The sequence below is a fragment of the Eptatretus burgeri genome, chromosome 6, assembly GCF_056783735.1.
Source record: "Eptatretus burgeri isolate ZD-2024b chromosome 6, Ebu_testis_v1, whole genome shotgun sequence".
Taxonomy (NCBI): domain Eukaryota; kingdom Metazoa; phylum Chordata; class Myxini; order Myxiniformes; family Myxinidae; genus Eptatretus; species Eptatretus burgeri.
In genome coordinates this window covers 18,407,225-18,422,318 of record NC_140966.1, presented here as the reverse complement: position 1 = coordinate 18,422,318, position 15,094 = coordinate 18,407,225, and the positions used below count along the sequence as shown (strand labels likewise).

General features: G+C 43.9%; 1 protein-coding gene across 4 annotated transcripts in view; it reads left to right on the top strand.

Moving 5' to 3' along the window:
- The first annotated feature begins 4,223 nt into the window (after positions 1 to 4,223).
- Positions 4,224 to 15,094, top strand: part of NAT10 (N-acetyltransferase 10) — a 208,476-nt gene continuing 197,605 nt past the window's right edge. For 2 of the 4 annotated variants that reach the window (XM_085884185.1, XM_085884188.1), the window contains exons 1-3: positions 4,224 to 4,300; positions 9,842 to 9,965; positions 11,761 to 11,852. In XM_085884185.1, coding sequence (XP_085740311.1) covers positions 9,858 to 9,965; positions 11,761 to 11,852 — 200 coding nt within the window. In that variant the 5' untranslated portion in view covers positions 4,224 to 4,300; positions 9,842 to 9,857. Of the gene's footprint in view, positions 4,326 to 9,841; positions 9,966 to 11,760; positions 11,853 to 15,094 lie in introns of all 4 variants that reach the window. The other 2 variants (XM_085884186.1, XM_085884187.1) reach the window with 2 other exon arrangements.

Sequence of the window (15,094 nt, the reverse complement as noted above, 5' to 3'; positions counted from 1 at the left end):
GGTGGCATGTCGTGCTATCAAGCACAAAGGTACCAAGAACGTAGCCTCAACTCCTTTTCCTAACTGTTCAAAACTTTCTCTTCATCGGGTTTTCTGTGTCTGTGTGTGTGCTTGTGTGTGTGTCCTGGCGCCTGTCTGCTTAAGACTGCAGAAGATTATTATCATTATTATTGTTATTAATTTCGCGTTAATTCTGCTGTGTCCCCTTTTGTAAGTTGCCTGCTTATTTGCTGCACGACACCTCTCTCCCCTATCTCTGCACAACACACCCCAATAAATATTTATCGTACCACATACTTTTCCTCGACCACTGTTAATAAATCATCATTAGAAATGTTCCCAGCTCGTCTTTGTGGTTTCTTCCATTGATCCAGCATGGTCCGAATCCTAGCTTAGCCAGGACTTTATTCCCAAAGATCCGTTCCTTTTAGCCGGTACATCCTTGGCAGTGCCACTCGGCTGCATCCGATCCAGTAGAGTGATCCGGTTCGGACAAAGCATACCGAGGGCATGACCACGTGTTTAATTAGGTAACCCGATTCGCCCATAGGCCCGAGGACCCTAGGTCACGGAGTTGAGTTATTGGCGTCCACGGTCGGTTAAGCGACCCACCGCGTCACTGAATTATCTGTGAGCGACGGCCTACAATTCCGGGGAGTCTGGTGGGAATCGACGTAGCTTCCCCCACCTCGTGGTCTTCTCACCTGACCCCGCCGGCCTGCAACAATATATATCCATTGGATAAGGATCGGCTTGCTTGGTGTGCGATGAGCAATAACCGATCCATCATATTAAACACACACCCTCCTAGAGATGCCTGACATATTAAATATGGCCGAAATGGACAAATGAACACGTTTTTTCAGGAGTCAGAACTGCTGCTAAGTTTAATTCTGGAGCTTAAGTTTTGTAATTCAACTTAACTTAAGAGATTCTTGAGATTATGGTGTGTGCGGAAATGAAATAAAGCCACGAATGCTGGCGTTTCCGAGTGTTTATAAGCATTGTAACGTATCCAGTGATTCGTAGCTATGATGAAGAGGCATTCCTTAATATGAGTGAGGAGTGTAGTAAGGTCAGGACACAGCCTGAATGAAGTTCTGCATTGGAGGCGATGGATGGGCTATCACGGGACAAAACGCCATCTTTGCTTCCATTGACCGATCCCTGAAATAATCCCCACCCCAATGGTCACGATGCAATACGTAATGCCAATCACAACATCTCCTTTTCATTGAAATTATGATGTTTTTATGCAACAAAACAACACCACCTAAATCTAAATAATGAACAATACCTGATGTGACCTGAGCCACACATTGATTGTCCCTGCAGTTATTGTTATAACAACTGAAATGTAATTACTGCTCCATATGCCTCGATAAAACAACTAATAATGCAATATCCACAATTGCAATCATCAATGGATTGTTTGTACACCAAAATTATATGGAATGACCTCTGATGGCCCGTTATTCACCATCACGATATCTCAATGGTTTTGGAATTACACGTCCCGATATGGTGAAGTACTGAGAGTTGTCCTGCTTTGTTGGTAGGGCACTCTTGTCATCCCTGTGGCAGTCGTTAGTGTCCATTGCTGAATCATTGTGGTTGTCGAAATGTACACGTCGAGCAATTGGCAGAAGATGATATGTTGATTGGGAAGATTCGTCTTTCCGTTTGATGCAGTGATTGGGAAAATGAAGTTCACGTAAGTCTGCCTTGGTTCTTCGAAGAGGTGTCCCATTAGGAGTCTGTTGCAGCGTGCCACAACTTCTCCAGGGTCCATTGGTGGGTGTCCTTGTTCAGAATCCGAACCCGATGTCCAATAGTCAATTCAGGTAATTTCGGCCCAGCTGTTCTGTTGTATTGCTTTGCCATCTGGTCCCCACATTCCTTTCATCGTTCCTGGATTTCCTGATATCTTCGTTATGCAGGAATCGACAGACGGCTTCGTAAGTTGGTGCATATAGGCTGGTTGAACAGCACTTCGCTTGGACTTGGGAGATGGGAATCTACAGGTGTGCGCATCATGTGCTGTGGTGCAACATCCACATCATTTCTCGATCTAATACACTTTTTGATCATGTTCCTCACTGTCTGAACTTGTCTCTCAACCAATCCATTGCGGCGTGGATACCTCGGGGATGTTGATGTATTTTGCATCCCATTTGATACACTTATCATGGTATGGCTTACCCACATGTTGAGGTCCATTCTCCAATATGATCATTCTCCAATATGATGAACATACTGAAGCACTCAGACGTGACCTTATCCACAGCACTGCTGGTCATGTATTCCATTTTCTTCACAAATGGGTACTTGGTGTAATAATTTGTCATTATGTGGTAGGTCTGCCCATGTAGCTCACACATATCACTGGCCACCTTTGTCCATGGTACTGCTAGTATCTCATGAGCTGTTAGCATGGCCAGTAAACAGATTCACGTGCTCTACGTTTTGTCTTTTCGATCCCCATGTGCGCCTCATCGAGGCATCGCGCAAGTCTAACTTCGTGAAATACTGACTCCCCGCCAACTTGAAATATATCTCGTCAATGGATGGCAGTGGATACTGCTCCACACAGAGGTTGGGGTTAATGGTTGCTTTTAAGTCCAGACGGATACCTCCATCTCACAGACGGATACCTCCATTCTGCTTCAGCTCTGTGACCATGGGCATTGCCCACTCAGAGTGCGCCACCGGTTCAATGGCACCAACCTTATCCAATCGGTTGAGTTCCGCTTTCACCCAATCCAGAAGAGCATATGACACAGGTCGAGGCTTACAGAATTGCGGACTGACACCCTCCTTCAGGTGTAGGTTGCCTTGAGCAACGACGAGTTTCCTGAGGCCAGGCCCGAATATAGCTTGGTGTTTTTCAAAGATCTTCTCCAACCGGGAAGGAGACGGAAATGCCATATGAACACTAAATGTATACCCAATTCAGACAAATTGTGTGCAACCAGTCACGACCCAGGAGAGATGGTCCTGAACCATCAACCACATGCAGGGACAACACTGCTTGCTGTTCCCAATCATGAACCAGCACATCCATCAAACCTAATGGTTTGATCAAGTCGCCAGTGCAGGTACAAAGTAATGACGCCAACACCAGACAACCCAAACGACACCAGATCTGCTTTTCATGAGACTGACTTATGCTCTGGTATCCACTGCGAAGTGGACTGGGCCTGCCATTCACACTGACAGACACCTCAAAGGGGTGATTTGCAGCTGTTGCCATCGGATATGTGCCAAGTTGATCAATCTCACTATATATATATATATATATATATATATATATATATATATATATATATATATATATATATATATATATATATATATATATATATATATATATATATATATATATATATATAGATATATGTCAAGGATCACTGATAGCATTAACTGATGATGGTGCCTGGCCCTGACAGACATGTCCTATCCTACCACACATGGCCTGTCCAACCACACCGGTGACACAATGCACTCCGATTGTTGATTCCCAGGTAGTGTTTGTCTCCGGACGTGTCAGGGCAGTGTTTATCTCGAGGTGGTGTTTGTCTCAAGACGTGTCCAGGTGGTGTTTATGTCCGGCGATGTTTATTTCCGTACATGTCTGGTTGGAGTTTGGCTCCAGACGTGTCCGTATGTTGTTTATTTCTGGGCGGTGTTTGTCTCCGGACGTGTCCGTGTTTGCTCTGGGCCGTGCTTACAGGATAAGCGTTAGAAAATGGATTTCAGACATTATTTTGTTTCGATCTTCACTGTTGTTTCATGCAGAATTATTTTGATGAAACGGTATGAATCGTAATTAATGCTCCACTGCACGTCTGCCTTCCCTTCCTCTCACCGCAGGCGACCTTCCCTTCATGCTCCCCCTCCTCGCTCCCCCTTCTAAAGCGGATGCCGACGGGAGTTGTATTCTGGGATTCTTTCTTGTGATCCTTGTAAAGAGCACTTGATACACGAGAAATCAGTGGCAGCGCAAACGTGGAGTTAAATCATTTCAATGAGAATCCCGACGTTTCGTCTCTGCGATCCAGTCTCGTTGAGGTGTATATAAATTTGTCGTAAGTTCGGCTGAAATTCGTCGGCTCACCTTCGCTTTTTCAACCGAAATATATTATTTTAAGGTGATGAATACACGATCCTTCAAACACCGCAGTGTTTTAACGTTTTTTAATCAACACTCACGGTGGACGTACGACCGATTAGCGACGAATCGGGTGATGACGGAAGTTGCCGAAATTCCCACGTGTTCCCTCAATCGACAACGTGTGCTGCAAGTAGCTTTTCTCATCTTTGTCGTGTGTAACCTTCAAACTTTTTATTTCTTTCCAAGATTTGAATGTGTGTAGCGGTTGAATTTGTCCACGTGCACGTCTTGGATTTGTCTTATTCACGTTTTTCCTGCATCTTGCTCCTTGGAAGCTCCAAAGTGCCGGTTCTAACCCTCGTTGATGTTCTTGATTGCTGACTGTTCGCACGGTGTGGGGCGGGTGGATTCGTGGCCAAACGTCAACGGTGGTTTGAAAAGTTACACTGTAGTGTGATGCTGCCACCTGGTTTTGTTGAGGTGGTGTTAGGGTTTAACCTGCCCGGTGTTATTATTGGAAACTCTTCCTCATGTTTGGAACCCAAACTCGGTTCCCACACACCATGTGGTACATGTATTTGTTCATTCCTCAGTAAAGTATTTTGTAATCGTGTAAAAGTACACACTGACGTGTACAAACTCCACAACGAGTCTTGGATCGATGTTAAATAAATAAATGCTTTGTTGTGATCGGTGCCGAAACGTATAGCACACCTCCAATACGTCATGGCACACCTCCAATACGTCATGACACGTCATGACACCAATACGTCATGACATGACGTCAAGTAAAAACAGAGGGATGAAATCTCAACAACCAAACAGGCCTGGTGTTGGCTCAGTGGTTGGGGTGGTGGCTTGGGATCCTAGGGTGCTGAGTTCAAGCCCCGTCGGCTGCTAAATTAATACACCAGGGGGTTGACTCAGCCCGTCATCCTTCCGAGGTCGGTGAAACGAGTACCAGTTCCAGTATGTGTACTGGTAGAGGGGCACTGCATCAGCGACACAGTCATGCTTCAAGAAATGATGGCTACCCCGGCAGCCTAGCTGCCATACGACCACCACAACAACCAAACAAGGAAGGAATGACACCACATTACGATTTCACGACCCTCATGGATTACCATCACCACATTACGGCTCCGTGCACCGCAGTCCTCTTATGGATTACCATCAATACATCTTTTGGCATTTTACTTTTGTTGTGGGATTGTGATGGAACGTTGGAAGATGCCGTAATGTTAAACCAGAAGAGGAATTGTGGCGGTGTCTTGCGGAATCGTAATGTGGTGTCGTTCTTCTTATTCGTTCTGCTTCTTCATCCATCACAATCCCGCAACAAAAGGTAAAAATGTCAAAATATGTGATGGTTGAAATGATCGGACCAGCGCGCAGGATCAAAGCAACGGCTTCAATAATCAAATTATCCCAGAAGGGAAATGACATGGAGTTCTGCTCATGCCAGATCCACAAGATCTTGTAGCAACACATGCAACATCCTTCCCCCTCCAATGCACATATGAATCACCATTCAAATGGATATAGCCCCAGAAGCATGAAAACTACAACAAACAAAAAGACAAAATCATCAGCATCCAAATTAGCTATGGAAATCAATCAATCGTCACATAGTCCTTGAAACGCTCCGGACATCGAGTGATGCGAGAAGAGCGTTGGGAGTGTGGTGAAGTACAGTGCTTTGGAGTGTGCTGCTGTGTTTCTGGCAGGAAAGACTCCGGTAGTGAAACGGTCTCTTCTTGTTGAAATTCCTCCGGCGATGTAGCATCGGGCGAAGGAGCCTCATCCGTGCTGCGGAGATGCCTACAGTTTCACCGGTACACATGCCCCTCTGGAGTGGTGATGACGTAGGAACGTGACGTTTGGTGTTTAGCCATAATGACTTCTGGTTCCCAGGTCTTGTTACACTGTACACGAACGCTGTCCCCCTGTAATAATGGCATTCGCTCTTCAGCACCCTGGTCATAGAAATGTTTCGCACGTTGCTGTTGCACCAACAAACGCCAAACATCAACTGGAACTTATGGCTCCAGAGCCCGGTCACTACACGGCAGTTGATCTCTGAGCCTCCTGCTCATCAGCAGCTGTACTGGAGAGTATGGAAGACCTGCCAGTGGTGTGTTCCGGTAGGTTAGTAACATCAAATGGGTATCGTGGCCACCCTCGGCGACCTTTTCTGCGCCCCTGCTTGATATTCCGTACTGCACGTTCAGATTGTCCATTATATTGAGGATACGTAGGGCTGGAGGTCGTAACCTTGAAACCCAATTCCTGGGTGAATTTCCTGAGCTCAGGACTGGCAAATGGCATGTTGTCTGTAAATAATTCCTTGGGTATGCCATGTCTGGCGAACACGGACTTCAGAGCTTCAACGACGTGCTTTGCAGTGAGCCCACAAATGTTTACGACCTCAGGATACTTGGAGAAATAATCCCCTATCAGGAGAAAATGTCTGCTCCCACTTTCTGCCATATCCGAAGACAAAGTGGTGAAACTTCTTCAAGGCGAATATCACCCCAAACATCTCTTTCTCAATTTGGGCATAGTTCTTTTCCGCAGCGGACAGTGAATGAGAAGCATACGTGGCCAGCCAGCCATCCTGCAGCAGACATGCTTCCAAGCCGGTTGATGATGCATCAGCTGACCCAACAGATGGTCTTGATGGGTCAAAGAATTTGAGCACCGGTGCAGACGATATGGCTTGTATTAGCTGACTGAATGCCGCTGCCTGCTCTGGCTGCCATTGCCAATTTGAATCTTGAGCAAATGGCGAAGCAAGGTTGAGATTACCGACATGTCAGGAATGAAACGCAATAAGTAGTTGATCACACCCAGTGCATGCTGTAACTCGGCCTTGTTTGTGGGCGTTGGCATATCCGCAATTGCTTGGACCTTTTCCCGGTCTTCCTTTAAGCTTTCAGCAGAGACAACGTGTCCCATAAACCTGACCTCTGATACCTTCCATTGGATCTTCTGGCGGTTAAATTTCACTCACTTGCTCTGAGCCGGTCAAGGAGCTTCCTCTCGCTCTCATCGTGCTGAGCTTCATCAGTGCTCGCGATGATCATATCATCAGCGACAAAGTGTACACCTTCAATACCTCCAAAAGTACACTCATTCCTATTCTGTAGCACCTCACCGGTCGAGGCACAACCTCAAAGACTTGTCTTTCTTTTTTGGCGATGACCAAATTATGTACCCAATCGGTAGGAGCATCAACCCGAGAAATTACGCCCCAAGCCACCATGTCGGAGAATTTCTCTTTGAGGCACACAACTAAACTGTGGGGTTCTCTCCGTGGAGCCTCTATAACTGGAGAAACTCCATTTTAATCGGATGTGGTGTGGGCGAACAAACCTACCCAAACCTTCAAACACATCTGCGTAATCGAGCATGACTTTGCTTGGCTTGAGTGGTGTGTGGTGAGCACGAACAGAACATACACTTACATAGGCCTTGTTAGCACAGAGTTGAAGAAGATCCAGGGCAGTAATTTCTTGTAACCCCATAATCGGAGGTGCTGAGGTGTCAACAATGTTGAACTCAAAGTTCCCCTCTGTGTTGCCTGCTTTGCAAAATAAGTCAGTCTTGCTTTTGTGGGTCACCTCATGTCCTCCATGTGCAGTCAAAGCTACAGAAGATTCCCGGACCTCTGGCTTCGTTAGTAACTTGTTCAAAAGGGACAAAGGCATAACACATGTCTGTGCACAGGTATCCAGTTTGACCTTCGTTTTAGCTCCTTCTATTGATATGCATGCATAGCAGTTCTCACCTGGTGCAACCAAATCAAGGCCGTCAATGCACAGTCGATCTATTTTGTCGATCGAATCGCCCATCTGTTGTGTGTCCCTGTGAAGAGTGTGGACAGACTGCCTGGGTTTGGTTCTACATAATCTTTGAAAATTACCCTTCCATCCACATTTGTTACATTCTCTGCCAATGGCAGGGCAGTCGTGGTCCCTTCCCCGCTGGTGTCCACTTCACTTCTAAGAAAAACATTCTGTTGATTCACAGCATCATTGGCATTATCATGGGATTCCCTACAACGAGCATCGCGTCTAGTAAACACTGCGCCATTATTGTGAGCACCACGTCCTGCAAACCTCATGACTTGCCCGCGCAGCTCGTTTACCTCCAGCGGCATCTTGCACATCGACTGTACTTGTTTGTGGCTTGCCTCAGTGGCTCGGCAGATATCCACAGCTTTGGCAAGGTCCAGGTCCTTTTCACATTAATGACGTTCTTTGATCCGCATTCCGAAAACAATTTCATCCCGAATCATGTTATCCATGTCGACAAACTCACATGATCTGGCCAACGTTCGTAGATCCGTCGGGTAATGGCTAAATGACCGTCCATCCTGCTGTTTGGTCTCCCAGAAGTTGTGCCGTTCATACACCAGGTTCTTCTGAGGGTTGCAGTTATCATTGAACTGTTTTATCTGATGTCTGTCTGATGAACTGTAAATAAACTGATGACTGTCTCATGTTGTCTCAGGGAGTCGCACATCAGTGGCCCTTTCTTTTGTTTGTGAGATGGAACCGTCAATGGTGACTTACTTTGCAATGTTGTAGAATTTCTTTGGTCCCAAACTATGATGATTAAATCATTCACATACCACTTTGTAGGAGCAAGTCTCGGCTCCCTGCCATGATGCTTCGAATGTGCGACGGTTCTTGAATGATGTCCACCCAGACAAGTGGATCTGTAGAGATGGACCAATGGCTTGGTCACCTCGTTTGCTTGACTTGTCCCCATCAAACTAAATTTTATGGGGCTCATGTAAAACTGTTGTTTACTCATCAAAATCACTTTCTTTGGATGAACTCGAGGCTACGATCACAAATTAAATTTCTGAAAATGCTCAGGAGCAACGAGAATATTTTCAACAAGTTAGAAAATTGGATTGAACGATGCGTTACCAAAAATGGCGGTGATGTTGAATTTTCAAAAAATGGCGGTTGTGGGTGAATGTTGGCGTCTTCATATTACGACGCATATCTAATATCGCCATTAATGACCTCACGCTTATTCTGTTACATTTATTAAGGAGTTCACGAAACCATACGAAACAATGTTAACCCCAAGGAGTCATTTCCACAACAAGAAATTGCAGTGATCAAACTATTTGAATTTGTTTTGAACCCTTTGAACCCTGAGCTCCTGGGACTTTCGGCTCCCCCACCCTGGACTCCCTGGAGAAAAATCCAGCTGCTTGGGTATATGGAGGTTTGAATAGCGGCCGGTAAAGCGGCCACAAAGGGTTCAAAAGACTGATTGGATTGAACCGAAAGTGTAACTTCATTGAGTGCAATGCTTGTGTTTTTGTTTTTTTTAATCAATGATCTCAGCCTCTTGGTAGATGTTGTTCACCATTCGCTTGAATCACAAACACATTAGGATACAATGGACATTTCAACATGGGAAATATCTATTGCTACTATTCTGTCTTTTGCTTGCTTGGTTCAACAAACGACAGCTTCCCAATTGTTATCCTTGATTCTCTTTTCTTCATGACAATTCAGAAAAACATTAAATTGCAATTTATCCATTAATGTTGGGGTCATATGGAATTTATTCTCATGTTTGAAGCATTAAAATATTTATCCGTTCATGTTGGGGTCAGCGATTATTTTTACTTGGTATTGTTTTACACCAATTTGTTCTTTGATAATGACTAATATGGTCATGATGATGAAAAATTTGCAGGAAGTAAAGCGAGACAATGTCAAGGAAGAAAGTGGACAACCGGATCCGTGTCCTCCTCGAGAATGGCGTGTGCCTCCGCCAGCGCAGCATGTTTGTTGTTGTTGGAGATAAGGGAAGGGATCAGGTAAGAATACTTTAAAACAAATTGTGCTACTTTATGTGTTCTCATAAATTCTTCCCTGTGGGTTTGCAATGGTGTTTCTTTAATGTTCTATCGTCTCGTCAAGTCGCACATTAAGCTTGTTTTAAATGGAGTTTCAGCCTGGGTTCCCTGCACCATGAACATGAACAGGCTAACTCTATTTTTAACTCAAACATGAGAAATCGCTATCTACCGATAGAAAACGCAATGTGTGTTGTGTGTTTGTTTTATTTGTTTATTTGTCTGTTCCCCTTCATCAGCGCAATTTGAGTGGGGTTTTAAAGGCCAATCTTTTAACATGACTGGGTGTTCATGATGGTCAAAAGAAGCAAAAAACCCGAGGACCCCAAGGACCCACAAGCCCCTGAGGACCCAAAAGACCTCGATGACATAAAAGACCCCAAGGACCATGAAGACCCAAATACATGATGACTGGGTGTTCACTACGGTTTATTTTTCAGGACAAAAAAAAAAGAACTTGAAAAAAGATTTTTTTCATGAAAGAGTAATTACATCTCTTCCATTGGAAATGGAGACGGTGACTTGCAACCCTCCTCTCACGAGATCGGCCCTTTCCCCCCCCTCACGATGTCACCCCTTCCCTCCCCCTCACGATGTCGCCCCTTCCCTCCCCCTCACGATGTCACACCTTCCCTCCCCCCCCCACTATGTCGCCCCTTCCCTCCCCCTCACTATGTCACCCCTTCCCTTCTCCTACCTCCTCTCACTCTGTCCCCTCTCCCTCCTCTCACTCTGTCCCCTCTCCCTCCTCTCACTCTGTCCCCTCTCCCTCCTCTCACTCTGTCCCCTCTTCCTCCTCTCACTCTGTCCCCTCTCCCTCCTCTCACTCTGTCCCCTTTCTCTCTCTCCCTTACTCTGTCCCCTTTCTCTCTCCCTTACTCTGTCCCCTTTCTCTCTCCCTTACTCTGTCCCAATTCCCTCTCCCTTACTCTGTCCCCCTCCCACCCCTCACTCGGTCTTCCACTCTGTCCCCAATCCTGTGGTGTTTGCTTCATGGTTGAGGTGGCTGGCTTAAAATATTAAGGTCTTGAGTTTGAGCCCCTGTCAGGCTGTTGAAATAACACCAGGTGTGTTGACTCGACATGTCATCCTTCCGAGGTTGGCAAAATGAGTACCAGCTTAATTGTAATAGTGGCACTGCATCAGCTGCAGTGTCACGCTTCCAGAAATTGATGCAACCAGCAGCCAAAGGCTGCATACCACGCTCCCCCTACCCCCACCCATCTCTCCTCTCCCCCCTCTCCTCTCCCTCCTCTCCCACTCCGCATCACACCTGACCAGAAATGGCTATTAAAATGTTTCTCTCATTTTAAAAACATCAATATCCTGACGATTTTCTTGCTGTGTTTCTTTTTGCAACTGAGTCTTAACCCATCCCAGCCATGATGAAAAATGAAATCGGATATCGAATTTGAGTTAAGATAAAGCTGTGAAAGCGTCAGAAAGCGTGAGCCTTACAAAAGAGGCATGAAACCTTCGACCTGGACGGTGGACATAAATATATATATATATGGTGGCGGTAGTACAGAAATTGTGGATGGAGTCAGGCGAACTGTCCAACCAATGGGTGGAACTCGCACGGACACTGCTCATTTTATAGCGTCGATGGACATTGGGTACACATAAGAATGAATATGTACATATTCATTCTGGTTTAACAAGTGTTATTTGAACTATTAATTCATTTTATGTCGATGAAATGTATTGGCATTGTTCCTGATAATATTATTTCTATCAATATATACGTTTATTCCAGGTGGTTATCCTTCACCACATGCTTTCGAAAGCAACTGTGAAAGCTCGTCCAACAGTGCTCTGGTGCTATAAAAAAGAGCTTGGCTTCAGCAGGTGCGTGCTCGAAAAGTTGCGTCAAGGACGCCATTCATTGTTTTACATTCTTCTTGCTTTGTGAACCAAAAACAACACTTGCTGTTTACCCTTTGCTTTCATCATGCTTTGGTCGTTTCTGATTTGCTTTGCATCCAAGTTGTTTTGTTTTGTTTATTTTTGTCACAAAATAGTTGAAGCTGTGCTGATACCTTGGCCTGCAATGTTACTTGCAGCCAGTTTCATTGCTGGCTTCCTCTTGATTCTTGTGGAACTTTTTATTTTTATTTTTTATTAATTGCTTATGAATTATTTTTCTATTTTCTCTTTTCTGATTGTTGCATTGTTAGATATTGAGATGGCATTAATTGAACCTCACTGGAACACATCAACAAGCGATTGGTGTGTGTGTGTGTTTGTGTGTGTGTGATGTGATGTGATGTATGTACCTCCACTTCTACAACAGCAGCAACGGGTCTTTTATTACTTTTATGACCATTTTCCCAGGGGATTGAGCAAATAATAGCATTCCTCATTATGGAAGGATATGCAGTGGCCTGCAAAAGTATTCACTCCCCTCCAAAGTTTTTATATTTTGATGTCACCTGAGCTTATTTCATGAGGCTTTCAAATCAAACTTAATGTATCGAGTCTTTACAAACTACTCCAAAGTGATGAAGCTAAAAATGCGGATAAAATGTGAACGTTTGATGAATAGATGAAATCAGATGATTCTCAGTTGCATAATTACTCAAACGTTTTGCCGAAATAACACGAAATCACTTGAGGAGCAAATTATTTGTTTGAAAGATTACAAAATTGGTGTAATATGTTTCACCTGTATGTAATCAGTGGTTTAACTTAAACATTTAACCTCCCCCACTTATCTAAGGAGTTTTTTCATCAGCAGGGACTGGCAAGCTTGTCAGGATAGAAGGGACAATGGATGGTGCAAAGTACTGGAGAATATTTGATGAAAACCTGGTTGAATCAGCCATTAATCTGAAACTGGGTAGGAGATTCAAATTTCAGCAGGACAATGATGTGAAGCACAAAGCCAAAGCCACCCTTGAGTGGCTGAATAAGAAGAAAAGAAATGTTATTGAGTGACCCGGTCAAAGTACTGACTTGAACCCAAATGAACATTTATGGCAAGACTTGAAGATTGTAGTCCATCAATGATCCCCATCAAACTTGGCAGAATTCGAGCAATTTTCACGTGAAAAATGGGCAAAGATTTCTCCATCTCATTGTGTAAAGCTTGTGGAGACCCTAGCCAAAACAACTCATCACCGTCATTACTGCAAAAAGTGCTTTACACGAAGTACTGACCTAAGGGGCTGAATACTTTTACAACCAGTGAATTTCGATTTGTACATGTTTTCTGCAGGTATTCCTGACATGTAACCTCCTTCAACTATAACAGTGTTTCGTTTGATCTCTTCAGTTATGAATAAAAAGTTAATTTGGGAAAATTGTTTCTACATAATTCATAATTCATCAAAATGTGGCATTATTGGTAAGGGGTGAACACTTTTTGCAAGCCACTGTGTTATGGCGGCGGAGGTCGGGGCTGCGCTTAAGTTGTCACAGTGCTTTCTTCTTCACAGAGAGTTTGGCCAACTCGTTTTTTGGAGAAAACTCATTGTGATTGGTTGAAGGCACTTGTGTCACTGCTCGATTTTGGTCATGGTTCATGGTTTTATTGTCAAAACATCACAGCCACAAGGCTCAACTGTGAATGATTTATAAGGTTAAGAAAGCAAAACAACCTGAGATAATACAATCACAGCGGAACAACATTCGACTCACTAAGAGCATTCATGTACTCATTCTTTGAACCATCTGATAATATATTTCACTTTTTTTGTTGCATTCAGTTCTGCATTTCATTTCACATCATCTGTCACGGTGACAGTTGACTGCAGAGTCCATCTTGTTGCCCGATCCCTCTAGATTTTCAGAAGTCAGCATGTGTTAGCATATTGTCTCTCTCTCTTTTTAATTTTTTTTAAACATTGACATCCTTATAAAAGCAGAGTTTTCATCTGGGCATCTCAAGACGAATTTGGTAGTGGAAAGAACTTGAAGGCAGGACTTATCAAACAGGTGGAAAACCATACAAAAGACATCACCTTACTCTCTTTCCATAGTGTGAAAACCAAGCTTCTTGAAATGTTCTTCACTGTAAGACTCCACTTTTATGTCACGAAGCAGAAGAATATCTGGAAGAGTGACCTCGATTGATCAAAGTCAAGGAGTGAACTTGGAAGTAAAAGCATGGCCATGTGAGCTGCAGAGGAAAAATGAAATGATTGCAAAATGCTCATAGTGTAAGAACCATAAAATTAGAGCTGCTGAGAAAATAATGTGGACATTTGTAATGGAGGTCTGAAGAGATAACCACATATAAAACAGTTCCACGATGTTCTTCTCTTTATGTAACTTAAACCTGAATACAAAAAAAGAAGAAAGGAAAGATTTGCACATTATAATCGATACGGGCGTTTTGAAATGACGTATGAATGCTGCTAACAAGGCTTTTTGCGCCTGCACTCTGTGTGTGCTTTCTGTGACTCGCTACTGCAAGTGCCGACACTTTTAACCTGCCATTGCTAGCATGAAATCTGTTGGTCAAATAGTCTTTTTAATGTACTTTTCAGCAGCATTTAAACGAAAGGGTGGCAATTTCAAATTGGTCAACCATAATTATGTTCCTGGATTTAAATTGGACTCATCAGAAAGATCTGTGGATGAGAGGTGTCGAGTTCCTACCATTTTCTGTTAGTACTTACGCGAGCGGTGGCAATGGATCTCACACACACACACACACACACACACACACACACACACACACACACACACACACACACACACACACACACACACACACACACACACACACACACACACACACACACACACACACACACACACACCTGTTAGCAATACATGTAAAAAATCTAGTATAATTAGCCTGTCCTATGTGCAGCGGGAGACGGGGTTTTGCAATCACTTGTGTATATGTGTGTGTCTGTCCGGGCCATAACCTTTTTATCATTTGAGCTTTTGTCATCAAATTTTCAACAAAGCTTTGTTATGAGAATATGGAGAAGACATGTTGAAAATTTGGTCGAAAGGTCAAAGGTACCATTTAGCATGCGGAAAAAGAAACAGAAGAAGAAGAAGAAGTGAATACAAAGTGGATGGACTTTGTATTTTCAGATGCTTTCTCATTTGATATTAAACTTCCCCATGTGCAT